At 43.5% G+C, this 21,470-nt stretch overlaps 1 protein-coding gene across 1 annotated transcript in view; it reads right to left on the minus strand.

Moving 5' to 3' along the window:
- Positions 1 to 1,097: 1,097 nt before the first annotated feature.
- Positions 1,098 to 21,470, minus strand: part of LOC139474139 (metal regulatory transcription factor 1-like) — a 65,570-nt gene continuing 45,197 nt past the window's right edge. Inside the window, exons 6-9 of the mRNA XM_071257020.1 lie at positions 12,968 to 13,041; positions 7,396 to 7,520; positions 4,786 to 4,921; positions 1,098 to 3,962 (exon numbers count right to left, since the gene is read on the minus strand). Coding sequence (XP_071113121.1) covers positions 3,532 to 3,962; positions 4,786 to 4,921; positions 7,396 to 7,520; positions 12,968 to 13,041 — 766 coding nt within the window. The 3' untranslated portion in view covers positions 1,098 to 3,531. The remainder of the gene's footprint in view (positions 3,963 to 4,785; positions 4,922 to 7,395; positions 7,521 to 12,967; positions 13,042 to 21,470) is intronic.

Here is a 21,470-nt window from a genome sequence, read left to right on the forward strand (position 1 = left end):
ACTGATTAAATAGGGAGCAGGTGGTGGGAAATTTCACAGAGCCCTCACTATGAGGCTAGGTGCTGCCATTGTATGAGGAAATGTCGAACCTCCATTGTATGAAAGCCAGTCGGGTCTCGATATCTGGATAGACTTGGCTTAGACAACCCTGTCATATGATGGAGAGTGGAAGGTGCACGTCTTGTAGAAGTGTAGACAGGCGCTGCTGAAGGTCATTACCAACGTTGTTTGCTGCGCTTGAGCCATAGACGCGAATGTAGAAGCTACAATAGTGCTCTGCACTTGAGCCACAGACGCCAGTGTAGAAGCTACAATAGTGCTCTGCGCTTGAGCCACAGACGCCAGTGTAGAAGCTACAATAGTGCTCTGCGCTTGGGTAGCTTGAAGTGTCTGTAGGATGTCGGAGGTCCATGTGGGTGTGGACATCGCCCAACCCGTGTAAGTGGTGGGCTGGGTGGTAATGACAGGGGAGGTCAGCAGGTAAGACTCCTGTGAGACCAACATTTACTTCAAGTGACCGGAGAGATAGCTGAGCCTGGCGCTTGGACAATACCTGCGGATACCCGTTCTAACTTGAGGGGAAGTGGTGAAAAAATATTACACATTAGCCCTGAGGTACAAGGTTGAGTAGAATTTAAGAATCGTAGGTGAGGAACTTCAACTTTTTTTACCATAGCAAATAGTACAACGAGCAAGTATAAATTGAAAACCAATTTAAGTTGAAGTTGTTAATGAATCGATCATCCAATTATAGAAAAAACAAAAAAAACTTGATTGTTATAAAATAATGGATATACGTTGTAAACCAGGAATAGTGTTACATTGTAACAGGCAAGAAAACAGTTGAGAGTGCCAGCAACTTGTATAAATCAAACCAATTTATGGTAAAGTTGAAAGAAGTATGATACCCAATTATAGAGAACAAAGATTAAAATTCAAAATAATGGATATATAGCGTACTATAATACATGTTTTACATTATAAATGCCAATAGACGGCTACATATATATATGCACAAAGCTAATATCTAGCCGACAATGAAATACAGAACGAAAAAGATGTCACATGTGAAATACTGTGACAACTGTTGCCTTCATGTGCTGATGATAAATACTATTGCATATAAATGATGTCAAACCAAACACCACCTGTTCACAGGCAAGTTGTAGATCACGGGAGACAGCAAAAACAGCCAAAAAAAAGGGGACCAATTTAGCAGCAGTTGTTATCAGTCCTATGAAAGTCCCGGGACGTCACCACTTCCGGGATGACATGGCAGCTGGTGAATGGGGGGCCCTGTTGATGGAATGGAACAACCCTTTTTTTCTCTCTTCTGCAGAACCAATCACAGCTTCATTGCCATCAAAAGCAAGCACTAAATGCATTAAGGAGGAATGCAGGATAAGTTAAAAAATGAGGTCTCTTAAAATGAACTGATATTAGTTTTCTCAGACTTTCTTATCCACTGTGAGGATATGTTTGTAGTTGTCCCAACAATATTGTTTTATTCTTTATAACTGAAAGATTGGGGCATGGGTTAATATCTCATGGACTGATGATTAGTTTTTTTTGGATGGGGACCCTTTCCTTGTGGCATTTTGGTGAAATGACACAGACAGTGAAATATGCTTACACATGCTCCCCACAGCCCCAAAGAAGCTATTGCTTGGAGTAATATCAATATTTAAGTGAGCCACCACATTAGCTATATTCACAACCAAGTGCTTATTAGTGGTCTCATGAAAAGAGAAAATACAGGAACACATTTATCAAACACAACAAGACATATCTCTTTATCCATGATAGTAACACAAATCAACAAACATTTCAATCATAGAAAATCATAACAACACAGTAAAACAACACATGCCTCTTTCCACACAGTGAACATGTGTGTAATACATATATTAGCATTAGCTCTCTTTCTGTCTTTAGTGATACTCTTGTAGACAACAGCTCATAGTAGCCTGCTGATATTATGGTAGCCCAGTGCCATTGTTGTAGGCTGCTGCAGCCCTTCGATGTAGTCTGGTTGTAGTTGTTGCCACTAGTGTATTTCATGTATGAGACAGAAGCATTATGTAAAAGTAGAGTCAAAATATGTATCAAATAATGAGTGTATGGCTCAAGTTTAATTTTCAATAGACAAGGAAACCCAATTCAAGTGACCTAAATTCAAAGCTAATTATTTCTGAAAAAGGTAAATATATCTTGATATTATCTGTACAATAACTTCTGAGTACGTTACAGAAAAATGTAAAAGCACTTATAATACATTGAAGATGAGACCACCCCCAAGGTAACCTTTTTTTAATGTTGGCGAACCAAACTTCAATCAGTTCATATCCTGGTAAAGCTAATTATAGAATTTGAATTTGCTATGAGACATCACATTATTTCAAAACACCCAAAAGGAGGCCACATTTAAAATATGTCCTAGAGGAGTAAGGTCCTTGGTTAGTTAGTTACTAGAAAAAAAGAAATGGATGACAACTGTCATGTCTATGAATGGACAGAAGGAACAGTTGGGAAAGACACAGCCTGTGTGTACAGCTTGACTTGGAGGGCCATCACTCACTGATGGTGATGATGGGGTGATGTTGAGGGGTTGTAGTGTTACAATCTCACTCTAATACGATACCTCTCTGCATTAAGATCTGAGGACACCTTCAAAGATTGCATCAGATGAACCCTGAGCAAACTTTGCCTGCCTGATCTAAATGGATGATGCATCGGTTTCTTGAGCCAATCAGATGTCAGCTTTCCAAAATGATTCGACTTCCTTCCTTTACCAGCTCAATTTGGAGAGGGTGTATAACATATCTACCACAATATATTGGCTCCATTTCATTTTATGGCAGTTGGAAGACCCTGATTATATTTGTTTTCCAGATAGAGAAATCACACATGCATGTCTGAATATTTTGCTTACTCATACTGAGAATTTAGAAGCCTCGAGGCTGATTGGCGGATTAGAAAGCTCCCCTGAAGTGACTCCTTATGGAGGTGTCCTTAGATTTTCGCACAGAAAGTTGCCATATTTAAGTGAAAATCTGACTGTAATGAGTTTGGTGATGTGGGGTGGGGAAGTTGATGGGTGTTGGTTCTGGTGGTTAGGGACACTTACACCCCAAAAACAGGCTGCTAATGAATAAAGATAATATTGCAAACGAAATGTGTAAGTAGATTATTCCAGAACATTTACTTTTCAGGCAAGTTTTCATTTAGATGTATTCACATACCTTCTATCTGCCATCAGTAATGTGACACATGGAACCATGCATCCTGAAGACAAAGGCAGTTTATGGTGAATGGCTCAATTTGAACTTAAGATTTGGCAAGTTATGAATGTGTAGTAGATAGTAGGTATTAAACACACTGCACAAAGCAGGCAGCCATCTGCAACAAGCTGACACAGAGAAATATGCACACATTGTCCTGGGATGTGAAGACAAAACAACATGAAAATTATCAAACACATAAATTCCACAAAAAGGTAAAAATCTTGAAGCATAGGGTTTATGTGGCATTTCATGTGCGGCTTTCATCGTTCACTGAAATGCTGTTCTGAAGTGGCACAAGCTCTATGACTGGACCCTTGTCCGTGTTAGAAACCACTGGCACAAAGATCTGACTGACTGGAACAGTGCTGCCTGAAGCTGTCTGAATCTGGAGCTGCACTGCATCTGTTGTGGGGGCTGGGACAATGTTCTGGGGCTGGGTTACTTCCCCTTGCAAGCGGTTGCTGACAGGAAGTGTGCCTGTGTGTGTGGAGTTGCTGAGACTGCTGGGAAGAAGGAAGTCTGTGGCTGCATCTGAGAGGGTGGGTATAGCTGACTGGTTGAGAATAACATGCTGGACACACCCACTGCCCTCTGAGGGCGTGGCAGCTCCTGATGCACCAGTATCCACTACAGGAATCACTGGCTGCAGTATTTCTTGAACAGGAACTGTTTGTAAACCTGCAATGAAATATGAAAATATATGAACATCCCAAAGGGTGAACTGAGTTCTATTCTGGTCTCTGAAATGCATTCATATATAAAGAGAAGCCTGGTTTGTGGGGGGATCAAACCTAGGCCCTCAGGGTATGTAATTGTTTACATTAGCAGTTTATTGTCATCAATGATATGCAGCTGGCGTTTAAAACATCATCTTAACCTATTCATATTATTCACCATATGGATACCATTTCAGGGGGAGCCAAAAACTTAGAACCAAACAACCTGGGTAAGTGGGAAGACCCCACGTATATACAGTCGGAATGCATCTTGTTGTAACTTAAAAGTTATCCGGACATTGGAAATAGCAAGGCATGATCATGCACCATTACCATTTACATTTGGATTAAAAGGTAAGTACAAAATAAGCTGAACTATTGTTTCAAATTGCACTGTACTTTAATAGCGATGACTGTGTGATGAACGGTACTAGAAATATATGTATTTATAAAGTGAGACGTATCAAGTTGTTAGAATCTAAGGTTGTTTGGAACTTGCTTGCCAAGGTGTTAGAATCTACATTGAATAGCCTCAATTGTAATGAAGAAGTTTATCCCAAAGATCTTGTCCTTGTGCATCACAACAACTTCTAATGCCACTCAAAGAAGAATTAGTGTGTTGTTTGTTGTGTAACTGTATCAAACAAGAACACGTGTAATACCTTCCATTTTGAACATGCAATCTAACAACAGAGAGTATTTGCTATTATTGTACCTGCTACCTTAATAGAACACTATGTAACATTGATGGAGAATCTACATTAGGGGCAGCAGTAGTCCTGTACCTGGCACAACATCTGTCTGTTGCAGAGCAGCCTCGTCCAGGCTCACATGGTCCGTACTTGTAGGATTCACATAGATAGTGTTGAAGAGCTGTTCAGCTGTCATGGACCCTCCACTGTCATGTGTCTCTGCTGCTTCCTGCAATAACCAAGGAATACTACAATACATCAGCTGGTAAGGAGGCAGACGCTTCATCTGGAATACTACAATACATCAGCTGGGAAGGAGGTAGACGCTTCACCTGGAATACTACAATACATCAGCTGGGAAGGAGGCAGACGCTTCACCTGGAATACTACAATACATCAGCTGGGAAGGAAGTAGACGCTTCACCTGGAATACTACAATACATCAGCTGGGAAGGAGGCAGACGCTTCACCTGGAATACTACAATACATCAGCTGGGAAGGAAGTAGACGCTTCACCTGGAATACTACAATACATCAGCTGGGAAGGAGGTAGACCCTTCACCTGGAATACTACAATACATCAGCTGGGAAGGAGGCAGACGCTTCACCTGGAATACTACAATACATCAGCTGGGAAGGAGGCAGACGCTTCACCTGGAATACTACAATACATCAGCTAGGAAGGAGGCAGACGCTTCACCTGGAATACTACAATACATCAGCTGGTAAGGAGGCAGACGCTTCATCTGGAATACTACAATACATCAGCTGGTAAGGAGGTAGACGCTTCACCTGGAATACTACAATACATCAGCTGGGAAGGAGGTAGACGCTTCACCTGGAATACTACAATACATCAGCTGGGAAGGAGGTAGACGCTTCACCTGGAATACTACAATACATCAGCTGGGAAGGAGGTAGACGCTTCACCTGGAATACTACAATACATCAGCTGGTAAGGAGGCAGACGCTTCATCTGGAATACTACAATACATCAGCTGGGAAGGAGGCAGACGCTTCACCTGGAATACTACAATACATCAGCTGGTAAGGAGGCAGACGCTTCATCTGGAATGCTACAATACATCAGCTGGGAAGGAGGTAGACGCTTCACCTGGAATACTACAATACATCAGCTGGGAAGGAGGCAGACCCTTCACCTGGAATACTACAATACATCAGCTGGGAAGGAGGTAGACGCTTCACCTGGAATACTACAATACATCAGCTGGGAAGGAGGCAGACGCTTCACCTGGAATACTACAATACATCAGCTGGTAAGGAGGCAGACGCTTCATCTGGAATACTACAATACATCAGCTGGTAAGGAGGCAGACGCTTCACCTGGAATACTACAATACATCAGCTGGGAAGGAGGCAGACCCTTCACCTGGAATACTACAATACATCAGCTGGGAAGGAGGTAGACGCTTCACCTGGAATACTACAATAAATCAGCTGGGAAGGAGGTAGACGCTTCACCTGGAATACTACAATACATCAGCTGGGAAGGAGGCAGACCCTTCACCTGGAATACTACAATACATCAGCTGGGAAGGAGGTAGACGCTTCACCTGGAATACTACAATACATCAGCTGGGAAGGAGGTAGACCCTTCACCTGGAATACTACAATACATCAGCTGGGAAGGAGGCAGACGCTTCACCTGGAATACTACAATACATCAGCTGGGAAGGAGGCAGACGCTTCACCTGGAATACTACAATACATCAGCTGGGAAGGAAGTAGACCCTTCACCTGGAATACTACAATACATCAGCTGGGAAGGAGGTAGACCCTTCACCTGGAATACTACAATACATCAGCTGGGAAGGAGGTAGACCCTTCACCTGGAATACTACAATACATCAGCTGGGAAGGAAGTAGACGCTTCACCTGGAATACTACAATACATCAGCTGGGAAGGAGGCAGACGCTTCACCTGGAATACTACAATACATCAGCTGGTAAGGAGGCAGACGCTTCACCTGGAATACTACAATAAATCAGCTGGGAAGGAAGTAGACGCTTCACCTGGAATACTACAATAAATCAGCTGGGAAGGAGGCAGAAGCTTCACCTGGGATCTGAGGACATCCCTTTAGGGGTCACGTCAGACAGACCTTGCGCAAAATATGACCAACCAATGGAATGACCAATCAGAAGGCAGCTTTCATTAGCTTTATGGCACTAATTTCAAATTGGCGAGAACCCTTCGAAACATATTTTGACAAAGAATCTGGAACATTCTGGAAAAGCTCCTAGATGGATTCAGTTGTTAAACACACAACTATTGTTCGGAATACCCCCTGTTAGCTTTCGTGGTTGCATGATAAGAAATCACATTCCGATGGTCTCTTTCATGATCTGGTAAGCGACACTCTGATTGGTCGGATGAAAGGTCGTTCTGATGTGACCCCTAATGGGATATCCTCAGATCTTTGTTAAGCGGTAACAAGAACTAAGGTCTGATTTTAATGGGATTGGGAAGGAGGCAGACGCTTCACCTGGGATACTACAATACATCAGCTGGTGCTGACATAACCTTAGCAAATCTGGGATACAAACTCACAATCATAGAATTCAGGCAAACCTAAGGAATTTAACTGCACGGCAAATTGAGGCACCCCAGAGAGAGGAGCTGAGCTTCTCTGGGTTGCGAACTACATGCTGCTCCTGTGTATGTTTGTGTGCTAAACTCACGTGTGTCCCTGATGGATCGGACTGTCCTCCGCCCTTGTCATGTCTGTTCTTGTGAGACTTGAGGCTATAGTTGGTTGTGAAAGACTTGTGACATCCCTCCTGGGAACATGTGAATGGCTTCTCACCTGCATGCAAACACAAGGCAGATTCAGGCAAAGGAAACAACAGTGCATACACCCTTAAGATCCGCGTTAGAATGGGCCTTCAGCAACCATGGGGTCGTTAGAGGCAACAAACATGATTGGGTGGTCTTACTGACTGGATGGTGGGTTGATGCATGTCATCATATCCAATTGTTAGATCAATACTCAAGACATCAATCACTGGAATATGTGGTCCTGACTCAATTATGTATCTTCACTTCTTAAAAAGTGTCTTGTTTTCTAATGAAACAGTCCTCAGGTATAGAACATGTCTCTCAGTCTGATAAATCTACTCACACTAAGACCCATGCCCTTGCAGATCATGTACACTCCCATGCTACAAGTAAAGGGACATTTGAGGCGTCGCACGTTTGGCAAGAGACCATTGCATTTGGTTTAGCACATCTAACTTTCGACCTGCGAAATACTATGATGTGAAACTTTGCCCACAGATTGATGATGTCATCAAGTATCGTGTGCCACATAGTTTGTTGTCATCTGCTCTGTTTCTCTTGATTTCTGCCACTGACTTATTCTGTCTCCGTTATCATCGACCTGCATTTGAAAGGTAAACCCTGTATTGAAATAAGTCAACTGCTGGATCTACCCAAGAGCACAGTGCATGGGGTGATTCATCACTTTAGTTCGGAAAATCAGCCACAAACTGGTAGACCGAGGATTTTAAGCAAGCGTGACAGAGGTGTGTTGATTCGTAGTATCAATAGACGATCATCGCTTACAGAAATTACTAACAACTTTAATGAAAACAGGCCTGTATCCAAGAGAACTATTCAGCATGAATTATATCGGGAGGGCTATCACAGAAGGATTGTTCTCAAACTCAAAATCAGAATTCAAGAGGTCAACAGGAAAAAACAAGTTTTGTGGTGCCAATCTAAACTGAGAATGCCAATTTTTGGATTCTGGGATAAGGTAGTGTTTAGTGATGAATCTAAGATAGAAATCGGGACTGACAACCATACTTTTGTGTCGCAGAAGGTGAGAGAAGACTGGTACCTAGGATACCTCAGTCCACCCCCTGGCAAACATCAGAGTGTTATGCTTTGGGGATGCATAAAGTTTGAGAGGGAAAATTTGTGGCCAGTAATTGCTTGACACTTTCCAATCTGCAAGAAGAGATTCGTGACATATTGGATTCTTTGACTGTGAAAAGGGAGCATGAACTATCCTCCAGATTAGACCACTGTGATCTAATGTTTGTGTCACAGAGGCTTTGGGGGAGAAAATCAAAACAGTGTAAGGTCACACTTCTGGATACCAATAACCGGGACCGTATATTAGATCTATAACTTAAAACGAATAAAGAATTGATCTATGTCATTGGAACACATCTGCTATCTTCCAATGCTTTAGATAGTGTATATATAGATGCTCTTGACTTTACCATGGCGCTGTATGATCAATATTCACACGAAGGTGACACTATTCTCCTCGGGGATTTTAATGTAGATCTGTGCAAACATCTTCAACCCACAAGAAAACGTGTGTCATATTTACAGAGAGCACTCACTGAAATTCTATTGTTCCTCTTGACAATCAGTCTCAATATACATTTTCAACAAAGAATAATTCTTCGAGAACTCTCATTGACTATGTGTTTGTACATAAAGAATACCTCCCTTGTGTAACTGGACATATGATTGACACTAGTGTGCCCTACAGTGTGTCTGATCACTCGCCTATAATTGTGTATCTTAATGTCGCCGGTTCCAGTAAACACTATGGTGGTGACAAGTGAAGTTGACTTGATGCTCTACTGGTATGAGACTGAGAACCATCTCCGAGAGACATGCCTTGATTTGTCATGCTACTTAACTCCTGCAGAATATATCAACTCCTACACCGACTTTATCGTACAGGCACTCAAAGATTCATCAATCAACAGTATACCATGCTCCAGATATCGCTCATACCTGAAACCATATTGGAAAAGAGATGGCTTGAAACCTCTCCATAATGAAATGAGACGATGTCGCAGACTCTTTCTTCAACGACGCCAGAGAACATATGCTCAGCGTTTGGCATGTATTTTGCTGACTTAGCTACACCTGTAATGTCTGATTGTTTTGATAACTCTTTTGCTTCTGATGTAACTGAAAGAGTAGAATTAATCGAAAAGATCTAAAAAAATCCTGATGTGGAAAAGCTTGATTGACCGCTATCCGATCCTTTTACCTCCCGAGAGGTTTGGTGGTCAAGTCATTGAAAATGGGAAAATCCCCTGGTCCAGATTGCCTAACCAATGAACACCTTAAATGTGCAGGTAGATCATTATTTGGCCATTTAACTACAATGTTCAATTGCTATAATTAAATATGTATATATACCATCTTCTTATTACGTGGGCAAGATCTTACCAATTCACAAAGGCCATAGTAAGAGCAAGTCTGACCCAAACAATTACAGAGGGAAAATACTTATTAACATAAACCATAACAATGGCTTGTATATTGGTAGGTTGAACCCAATTGCAGCTGTGTGAATACTACAGAGAGTTATCTTGCCATGTGCCTTATATGGATGCAATGTATGGGGGCAACTTACTGGTAAAGAGTATGAATTGCTGGAAATACCACAGCGCTACTTCAGTCAAAAAGTACAGGGTCTACCAAGACTTACATCAAGCGAAGTTGTATTGGATAGTCTAGATCTTATTACCATTCAGGCATAAAAGGATAAACAAGCTCTGCTCTTATTTGGTAAACTGTGTCGATCTAGCTGCGACTTCTATCGACAAAAGATGTTATAAATCTCCCGGTTTTAACATGCTGCGCCTTGTACATAAATACCATCTTTTCCATGTCTTGAATGATTACATAGCTAATTGTAATGTTCCCAGTAAATGTAAATGGACTAGTCTTGTGAATGAAAAGATAAGAAATGTAGATTCTGTAAGGCTTTTGAAACAAATGTGCGACCGACAGGACCTGTTAAGATATACTAGTATCAGGTCAGAAGGTCAACACAGGATTTGGCAACTTTCTTTACGATTTCCTTCAAAGTTTTACGTTCTGTCTAATATGGTCAAAATAGGATGCTCTAAGATAGAATCGCGAGAATGTCATTGCGGAACTGTAGCCCATGACATAGTCAAACACATTTTTATGTCATGTACTATTAATATGCAAGAAAGAAATAAAATGTTCAAAAATATCTTTGATATCACAGACACGAATTCCTTTGTTGACCTTTGGTCAAATGATGATGATGTTATCATGTCTTTCCTCTTAGGTGGACTGCCTCCATTGCATGAAAGACCTTGAGCTTGAGATATGGGGCGAAACTATGTTACTAGTCTCTCATTACATTAACAAGTGGCAACACTTGTTCATACCCTCTTCACTATGACATGTAACTACTTTGTGTAGTTTTAATCTATATTCATGTATCTACAATGTATCTTATATAATGTATCTTCAGTACTGGAGGAAAACAAGACAATCTATCTATCTGTGGTGTTACAAACAAGAAGACTGTCATGATGCCAACTCTTCCTTAAACCCACAGGTAACAAATTCCTTGATGGGTGAGCGACCTTGACACTTGTCACATTCTTACTCTGATATGCAGAGCTATGTCACATGCTCGAGTAACTATGTGGCTTCCAATACGTGATGCGTGGAGGATTTGAACTTCAAGGTGCAGTCAGAGCCTAACAATCTCTCATAAAGTATTTACTGGGACACACTGAGCAGTAGCTTGTGGTGACTCTCGGAGGAGCAAACCTTCAAGTTAAAAAAAAGAGCAACAAGATCCCAGCAATCCCTCAGAACACTATGTGACACAAGGGAAAATGTGGCAAATGTTTGGAGGATCAGAAAATCTTCCACAGAGATATCCCTCAGATTATAGCTGGCGAAGATGTCTGTTCACCAATATCACATGATGACATCTCCCACTGAACAGTTGACAGTGGACCCTTGATCATTGATGCCAAGGCCCTAATTCCATGTAGATTATGTGCCTGAGGAGGATCCTTAGGTGCATGTTGGTATGCTTGCTGGATTGTTTCCCTGAGCCAGAATACCATTGTGTTCTTAGTGACTTCATCTTGGCTCTAAGACTCCAGTGGAAAGAACAGCCACTTCCACTGCTTCCTGGTAGACCTTGTCACATTCAAGTATTGACTGGACATACTGGTAAGTCAGCAGTGTCATCATGCCCCATACCGATCACAGCGGAGATGTCATCAAATCTTTATCTAATTCCAATAGTTGTTGGTGTTTGGCAACAAAACCCAATATGAGGCCCATGTGAAGTTTGACATCTGGTCCGGATAGCAAGTGTTTTGCTGGTGTAAAACAGTCCTGGGACACTGACATACAGAGCACCTAATGGAGGGTGAAGCCTCCAATCCAGGCGATTGTGGTGGTCATCATAATGCTGGATCTCAGTAAGTTGCTGATGTCGATACCACGGACGAGCCAGGATGCGGGACAAGGAGAGACGCTGGTGTAAGACCAAAGCACTAATTGTAGGCATGGAGGGTGTTGGCCTGTCAAGGGCAGGAAACAGCCCCGATCAACAATGTTGCCACCATGGTTGTCGCCCCCACGTCAAAACTCTGGTTCAATTCCCCACATGGGTACAATGTGTGAAGCCCGTTTCTGGTGTCCCATTCCATGATACTGCTGGAATATTGCTAAAAGGCGGCGTAAAAAACAAACTCACTACTAACTCAAGCATCTTGATTCAGAGAAGATGCCAGCCTTGAAACAAACCACGAGGCACAACTGCAGACAACACAGAATGAGGAGACACTCTGGTAGAGGACAGTCCTGGTGACGATAACATCCAGTACACCCGAGCACTCATACTCATCATATAAATAAAAAAGGGAAGAATTAACATTCTGTCACCTGTAAGGACCTGCTTATTAAGGCAACAGATGGAAGTAGTAATGGTGCAAAGTTCACTAAGCTATGATGTCACTGTAATCTCATTGTGTGTTGTCACACTGCAGTATGATGTCATCAAAGAAATGGTGTACATGAGCAATGTAGGAAATTTGTAAATGAGGGATATATGTAAATGTGCATGTTTTTATAAATTTGCATAGAAATATGCAGTCTAAAACAAAGAAACTATGAAATATTTTATCCATATGCATGATGGAGGTTAAAATGTTTTAAAAAGTCAACACTATATTTCATATTTTTATGCAACGCATATTTCCCTATATGCCTGTCTAGTAAAGTTTAAGTTGGGCATGGTTGGTGAAAACTTCTACCAGCACAACAAAACACACAATGACCACATTCTTTGTTCAATGTGAGATCCACTCATCTAGGTCTAACAAATACCTATCTCCGAAACACTTCAATACTCACACACAGAACAGCAGACATCATGAAGCGTTAAGTTCCTATTGAAACCTCAACCAAAAGAAGAGTGAACTGTGATCTCACCTGAATGAGTTCGAGAATGTGTTTTTAGATGGTGACTTGCAGCAAAAGCTTTTTGACAGCCTGTTTCACTGCACCTGAAGGCATAATCACAAAAAACATGTATGAAACTGGCAAAAAGAAAATGTTGTTACTTGTTACTTGGAAACATAACCTGACAAAACAACACTTGTCAGGACTGCACATACTGAAAAAGCAAAATACAGTGATAATTTTTTATTAACCTGTAGAGGTTATGAATTCTCTGATGAAATCCTCCTTGGGGCACTTATTGCATTTTCCTTGCTCAAGAAAATCTACATGACATAGTTGTAACCATTTTCCACTTCGTTTTTGTATGATATATGACCACCCTTACGGGGCCTCACCCTCCACAGCCCGTCACGCCAGGGGGAGCAACTCTCACCCAAATCACTTTCCATATGTCTAATGCTGACGGAATGTGGGGAGGTGGGTGGCCGTGCCCCAAGGAGGATTTCATCAGAGAATTCATAACCTCTACAGGTTTGTAAAATTCTCTTTCAGATTAAATCCTACTTGGGCAGGAATCAACATCAGCTTGGTGAACACCCTCGCGGCCGTGGAGATCCCAAATGGTAGAACCCTGAACTGATTACACCTCCCATCGAAAGAAAACCTCAGGTATTTCTTGAACTCTGGGTGTATGGGTACGTGGAGATAGGCGTCTTTTAGGTCTATGGACGTTAGCCATTCTCCTGCTGAGATCACTGAGCGCAGTGTCTCCATCCTGAAGGACGGTACCACAATAAGTTTGTTCAGCCTTCTCAGATTGAGAATAGGCCTGAACTCTCGATCTTTTTTTGTGACTAGGAAATATGTCGCCCTCGCTTTCCTGTCCCACGGAAACCGGTTCGATCGCAGCTTGCGTAAGAAGTGCGTCGACCTCGGCACGGAGGAATTCCACCTTCTCTCGGGTAGCAGGCACCGGAGTGTGCTTTATCCCGGAGAAGGGGGGCTGATGGCCATCCCTTAGAGTGGACAGGGTCCAGGGATTGGATGTAACTGTCTCCCATTCCTTCAGGAATAGAGCCAGTCGGCCGCCTACGGGGACATCCGGCTGTCGGCAGTGGACCCCGGCTGTCGGCAGTTTGGGCTCTTTAGATACACAGCCTGCTCTACAGCCTGCTCATACCCATAACAGCGCACATCATCTGCAAGGTACAGCTACGAATAGTGTCCCGCGCAAGATGACTGTGAACTTCCCTAAGTTGCGCGGCCAACTCCGAAGAGTCGGCCGGCCCCTCCCCACCTAACTCGCTCTGTACAGCCGACAGATACGTGGAGTGTACGGACACACGGAGCTGTTGGCATGCATTACAATATTGCTCCTCAAAGCATATGTAAGCAGCCTTCAACTCCGCACTGCACGCGGGAAAGGGGGGCAACCGCCGGCCCTGCTTGACCTTAGTCAAGTTGGGGGTCAAAGACCCCCAAGTCCAAACGCATTCATCCACCACAGGTACCTCAAAGTCACCATCCTCTGCAAGTGGGTACTGCTTGATAAGTTCAACAGGTCGAACTTCCTGCGGGCACCCGACAATAGAGGGTTGATGACTTCATGCACCAGGGAGGATAGAACACGGAGCCGCACCTGGGGCGCCTTGCTAGGAGCAAAAGCGTCCCCCGGAAGGCGGAGCTCAGTCGGATCAGACTCGGGCATGGGTTCAGCCACCTGAGGCAGTACCTGGACAATCCTGTCCCGCAAGTGCCTCAACGAGGAAGCAAAGGAAAACGTCCCCGAGGTCCTCCCCCCCTCCTCCATCCACTCCTCCTCTCTCGATTCCGAGCCGAAATTAATCGACTCTTCCCTGAGAGATGAAGCAGACAAAATCAGAAGGGGACGCCCGAAGGCCTGGGCCCTCGCATCCTCGGGCTGCACCCAGCACGAAGCCTAGTCCCGGTCCCGAGGTGCCAGGGGTTCAAGGGATCTCACCTGGCTCTGGGCTAGGTATCCACTAGAGGAAGCCTTGGCCTCGGAAGAGGCATCTGGCTCCGCTAGGGAAAACTGGGCATCGGTAGTACACGGGCCAGCGCCCGCCACCCCTCCGCTGGGGAGCGACCTCGAGCCGGAGCCGAAGCCTGGTCTCAGATGGTCCCCGAGACCAAGTGGCCTGCCTCGGCCGACGCCGGGCATATCACGAGGTCTCGAAGCTGCATCCGGCGCCGACAACGGGGAAGGCTCAGCCCACAGCTCCTACCGGAGCTGAGACTTCACCTCCTCCATCATCGACGCCATCTGCCATCAGTAAGGCAGAAATTTCTGCCAAAGACGGTGCAGGAGAAGGTGCAGTGTGCGTACTACGGGGACCCTTGAGCCTTCTCCCCCGGCCCCCTGAGAGGGAGCGGAGGAGACAGTCTCGGCAGCTTTTTTACCCTTTTTAGATGGGGGGGGGGGGGGGGGATTGTCTTAGCAGATCTGATATCGACCCCCGCCTTTAAGAGACCTTTTAAAGTGCATTAAGTCTACTTGTCTCTTCTTTTGGGCCCTGGGGGTAAAGGCAATGCGTATCAGGCATATGACTCTTCGTCATGCCCATCCTCCGCCAGACATTTCAGGCAGCATTTGTGCCGGTCTTGGGTGGGAATGGATGCAGAACAACCCGTACACAGTTCGAAGGTCTGTAAAAAAGACCGTAATTTCTGAGTTGGGTGGGAAGGGTATTAAAGTGTATCAGTGCGATATAAAGATCGGAAAGATACATGCATAAATTGTGAAACTAGAAGCAAAGGCGTAATGTAGAATGCGATTTGTAACGCGATACTAATACCCAATGTCGTAGTATAATTATAACACCAAAAGGGCGTGTTACGCGCGAAGGTGTAAAACCCGTAAAAAAGGTAAGTGTAGTTATAAATTGTAGTCCAATGCTGTATGATATAACAAAACCCCAAACCGTTTCTAATGGCCTTTGTGTTACATGTATCAGACTGTGGAACTACAATATGGACGCTATTACGACCATTTGAATTCAAAGGTACCATACACTTGGCGTATAATTACAACTCCATAACTTTACAATGCGAGGTATTAAGCCATTGCAATGAAAGAAATGTACCATACATACAGTTTGGTCAGCCATGGTTCTTGTCGAACGATAGTTTCTTATACTCTTTTTGTCTCTTAAAAAAACCCAGCACGTCTGTCTTATACAGATGACATAAGTAAAATGATTTGGGTGAGAGTTGCTCCCCCTGGCGTGATGTGCCATGAAGGGTGAGGCCCCGTAAGGGTGGTCGTATATCATACAAAAACGAAGTTTTTTGAGTGGTAACATTTTTTATTAAGGAAAATGGTTACAACTATGTCATGTAGATTTTCTTGAGCAAGGAAAATGCAATAAGTGCCCCAAGGAGGATTTAATCTGAAAGAGAATCATACATTCCAATGACTACATCAATGTGAATCACTGAGCATGTTTCGTATATTGCTGCTTTGAACAGTATTTCAGTTGCCATGGTTATATCACAGAGTGTCAGCTTACTGTTTGCCAACAGTATCATAGCCGAAGCATACTAATTACTATCATCATGTAATGTGTACAGTGGACTTTCTGACACCACATAGGGTGGGAATAAATGTAAGTTACAAGCTCGAAACCAGTAAACATGATAAAATAGGAGTAAAGTATATTATCCGATTTACTTTCAGTAAGTCTAGCTTCTGTTAAATTACTGTATGTCTGCATGATCTGTGGTAATGGTCACTTTTGCTAGCATAGAAGCACATTTCAAGTCATTAACTTTTTCTTTTTTTTTCAAATTTACTTTCAATCTTAAATTAACTCAAAATATTACAGCTATTTTTTTTACACCAATAGGCTGACATCTCAAACGCACATGAACACATCACATGTGACGTCATAGAGATGTAGATGTACCATTTGTCTTGTACAGAAGTAGCATTTAAAGTTTGGAAATCACGTGCAGCATATGGTGATAAGATTAAAGATGCTATGTGGCAACACTTGACTGATTCTTAGTTTTGTCATAAAATGGTACACATTTGAAGCATCTCTTCTTAACTTACATACTTCTCCATATGTTTCTATGGAATGCGTTTCTTTTAGCAGTGAGTATATATTGTTTTTAGTATTACTAGAAAAAAATACCTTCACACCTGCTAAAGTGAAACTTCAGTGATCTAAATATTTTGTTTTAATAATTGCAAAGTTCCAAAAACCCACATGTTCCGCATATCATGTACATTATGGAAAAGTAGCCCAGTGAAAATGAGGGGTAGAATAGGTCTTCAGCAACCCATGCGTGCCGTAAAAGGCGACGATGCTTGTCGTTAAAGGTGACTAACAGGATCCAGTGGTCAGGCAAGCTGACTTGGTTGATGCATGTCATCATATCCGAATTGTGTGGATTGATGCTCATTACATTGCTGAGTGTGGGGTTAAACAACAAACAAACAAACATTGTAGAGTAAGGTCTTAGACTTTTCCAAGCATTAATTGTCAGGAAGATCAAATTTAGTCAAATCTAAATATTTATTAGATTTGTATACTTATCCTGCAATACTCCTTAATGCAGTTACTGCTGGTATTTTTACAGGAGGGCGACCTGTGAGAGGTCCAGTTGCTGAAGAAAAGTTGTTCCAATCAGTTGTGTGGCAGTTCCCTCACGCAGTCAGCACGTGACCAAGAAGTGATGACATCACACAGAGCACATTACTGCTTCAAAAACAACATCTGAAACTTCATGGGGAGGTAGCGCAGTAAAGGGAGGGCACTTTAGACGCAGTAATGCAGGATAAGTATACAAATGTAAAAAATATTTAGATTTTACTAAATTTTTTAACTTATCCTGCATTACTCCTAAGCATCTTTATCAGACAGTACGTCAGGTGGGCATACCTTTAGATCTGATAAATTCTCAACAGGCACCAGTTTTAGTTGAGAAACTAGAACTGACTACCAAGTCAATTCGTGCAGCATGCAACCTTCTAGTCAGGGGAAAGTTCGAAAGGTTGGCTCCGGACATGAGGAAGACTCAAAGGCACCTAAGAGAGGAGACCTGCTGGGCAACCACCGAAGAACCAAAGCGACAATTTGCAGGAAGTGGCTGGCGAGGACGGTGTCTGAGCAACAGAAGCAGCCCTCCATAATGGTCCGGATGAAGTAGTTGCTGTGAAGCTCCAGGGTAGTATCTTGTCTGGGTTCCTGGCTCTAGGAGGGTCCAGTCCAGCAGCCTCATAAGCAAGAAGAATATGGCCAAAGCCATAGGGCGATCGTGTGGCGGCTGACGTTCACCTGCGATATCCTAGATACTGGGATGAAAAGGCGGTGGTGTTGGCTTCAACGATCCTTGGAGCCTTGACATAGGAAAAGTACCTTACATCGTCACCCCCCATTATCAAAGAGAGGGGCAGGAAGTTTAAGCATCTGTCCACCTGTCCTGGGAGTTGATTCTTGGCTATGAAGTCCCAGCAAAGCCCCAGATGACTAGCTCAATGCTCTGTGCTCAAATCTAACATGGGGAGATGTCCAGAGCATGTAGCTCACTCACCCATGTCGTTGTAGTCAGTGCCAAGATGAAGACCGTCTTCTTGTTAAGGTTGTAGTAAGACGCTGAGTAGAGAGGCTCAAAGTGTGTGGCTCTCAGCAGGGTAAGCACAACGCTCAGGTCCCACGCCAGGCGGAGCTGAACTTGGCCTTCTGGTAAAAGTACCTCAAAGGAGCACCACTTGAAGAAGGTCTGTGTGCAAAGGGGGGTGCCTTCGCCGCCCTTTGCTGAGTAACCCTTAGTGCTTAGAGCTCTTTGCAGATGGACCAGGTGTAAAGATGTGATCAATCTGGAGATCTATACTTTGATGGTGGAACAGCAGGTTTGGCCAATCTGGTAGTTTGAGGTGGTCAATGGCAGATATCTCCATGAGATCCACGAATCAGCCCCTCGCTGGGTACCAAGGTGTTACTAAAGTCAGAGCAAAGCTATGGGTTGGCCTGATCTTTGAAGAATCCTGGGAAGGAGTACTGGAGGTGGAGAAGCTTACGCTCTTAGCCCTTACTACGGGACGATGAATGCGTCCACTGCCCAAGTCTGTGGGTCTGGGATCAGGGGAGACAAAAGGTATAAACAGGGAGTTCTGGCAAGTGGTGACAAGAGATGAAAAACCTCGGAAGGAAGCTTCCATACCCAGGGAGCCGAGAGCGTCTTGTTCCCTGATGGCGCAGGCACCAGACCACCGTGAGGTTGTCGGTGGTGATGAGGGATTAACAGGGGGGTCTCTGATCGTATCTTGCCTTGACGATACATGGAAAAATGAGTTCACCTGCAAACCAATGCCAAACTCCATGTAAACGAAATAAACCCCCTCCTCAACCAATTGCTGAGGCATTGACATTGCTTAGTGGGCAGTCAAAGCTGTATCCAAAAGATAAGGCTAAATATATCTGTAAAACTGTGGTTCTGAAAGATCGCACCGTTGGAAGTAAGGTGACCAGTTCCATCCCCTGGGTGTTATAAAAGCACTTCTAATATCGAGGTGACGACGAAGGGAGATGCCTCGTTACTCCGTCTGTAGTCATCGAAGAACGATGGAACAGTGGTGGGGACAATCATAAAATGGACCCTGTATCAAGTAGATAAAGCTGAATAGATTCAAGTCCTTGGTCTGAAAGATCATACCATACGAAGTAAGGTGATCACTTCCATACCCCGAGTGTTGTACATGCGCTCCTGTTCTCATAACGAGCTGATGATGAAGAGAGGTGACACATTACTCGGAATGTAGTCATCAGGGGTCAACAGAACGGCCGAGGGAAGAAGTATAAAAACGACGCTGTATCTAGTAGCCAAGGCTGAAGATATACATTTCCTTAATCTGAAAGATTGTGCAAAGTAAGGTGTTCATTTCCATCTGGCCGTTGCATAAGCGGTCCTGTTCTTATAGCGAGGTGACAATAAAGTGTGGTGTCTTGTTACTGCACATGTTGGCATCGCAGGTCTACTGATGTTAGTGACTCCATCACATTGATGTACTACAACAGGCATCGTGTTGTCTGGTTTCAGCATTACTTACAAGTAAGCATACAAACCAATCTGTAGAAATACACTGAACAGCTCCCATAAGGTCACTTGACCTAATTCCGGTCAGAGAAGTTTACTTTCAGGGAGTTCTTGACATGTGACATGTAAATCACCCAGCACAGTTTTCGAGAAACTCACATTGTAGCCGAAGATGAGGTTCAAGCTCCACACACAGACAATCACCAGAAGTGGTGTTCCCGAGTTCTGTGAAGGTGTGAACTGGCCAAACAACAGGGTCAAGCAGAGCTTCACAAAATCCTGATCCAGTGCCGAGGTGAGAACAGTTAACAAAGGGTCTGGAAGTGTAGGGTGTTGGGAGGAACCAAAGGCCAGCCATCCTGTCGGCAAGTTGATTCAGGCCAAGATATCTTTTGGTTTGGAAGGAATCTGAAGGATAATCACGATCCCGACGATGTATGAGAATCTGTGGGAGCGGCGACAAGATCGAAATGACTTGGATCAGCATTAGGATATAGTAGGAGAGGACGAGGCTTGAGACAATCTAGGCTGGTGAGGCAAATGTCGTAATTAGAGGCCTGGAGGCTGTGTGTAAGAGTCTCTTTGAGGAACACTGGCGCTGTGAAAGAGCCATGAGCGCCAGAGGAGAGGTGGAAGAGTCTCTTTAAGGAAGGCTGGTGCCTGAGGCACTGTCAACGTACAAGACAGGGATGTCATCGGTAGAAGAATCATAAGCCCATAGGGCATCACCGGTGGTGGAGACGAAGTCGTCAGCATGGGGGACAGCAGGGCAGTGGGGCAGACTGCAACGGGGCGGCAATCTTGATGGGGGAAGGTGCCTCCATGATGTCAAACATCCTGAGGTGTCTAAGAGCATGTTGTGTCTGACGTTTCCTGACTACTTTTAAGTAGAGAGAAGGCTGACAGTGACAAGGGACTGCAATAATCATGTACAAGGTCCTGTACAGTCTAGGCAGGGAGTGTGAGGATCCCAGCCCGATTTGTTCCCATGGCAAAGTGTACAATGAGGCATAAATTCTGTAATTTAAGCAAAGTCATATTGATGTGGAAAACACACAACAGGAAACAGGAGCCATATTGTAACTGAAAAATTGAAAAGTTCCTAAGAGAAAACAATAATGCAAAGGCAGTGTAAAGCAATGCTTAAAATAAACACAAAACATTAGGTAAAACAGAATAATTGACTACCCAAGGCAAATAAAAGAATTCAGAATGCAAGACATAAAATCGCAGCCACATAAATTCAAAATGGCGGATGAGTCACAAACGAGAGGGAAAACGTAATGACATAGGTATGGGAGTACCATAAAAGGCACAACCCATAAATACAACACAATAGAAGAGCAAACAATGTTGAAATAAATAAGCAAAGAATGCTGGAAATCAGTAGAGCTTAAATCACATAATACATGTCGTACGTGTAAACTGAGAAAAGCAGTAATGTGATCTTATGTGACATAATCGCTTCCAG

This window comes from Haliotis cracherodii, unplaced genomic scaffold (genome assembly GCF_022045235.1).
Source record: "Haliotis cracherodii isolate W230 unplaced genomic scaffold, xgHalCrac1.p SCAF_3, whole genome shotgun sequence".
Taxonomy (NCBI): Eukaryota; Metazoa; Mollusca; class Gastropoda; order Lepetellida; family Haliotidae; genus Haliotis; species Haliotis cracherodii.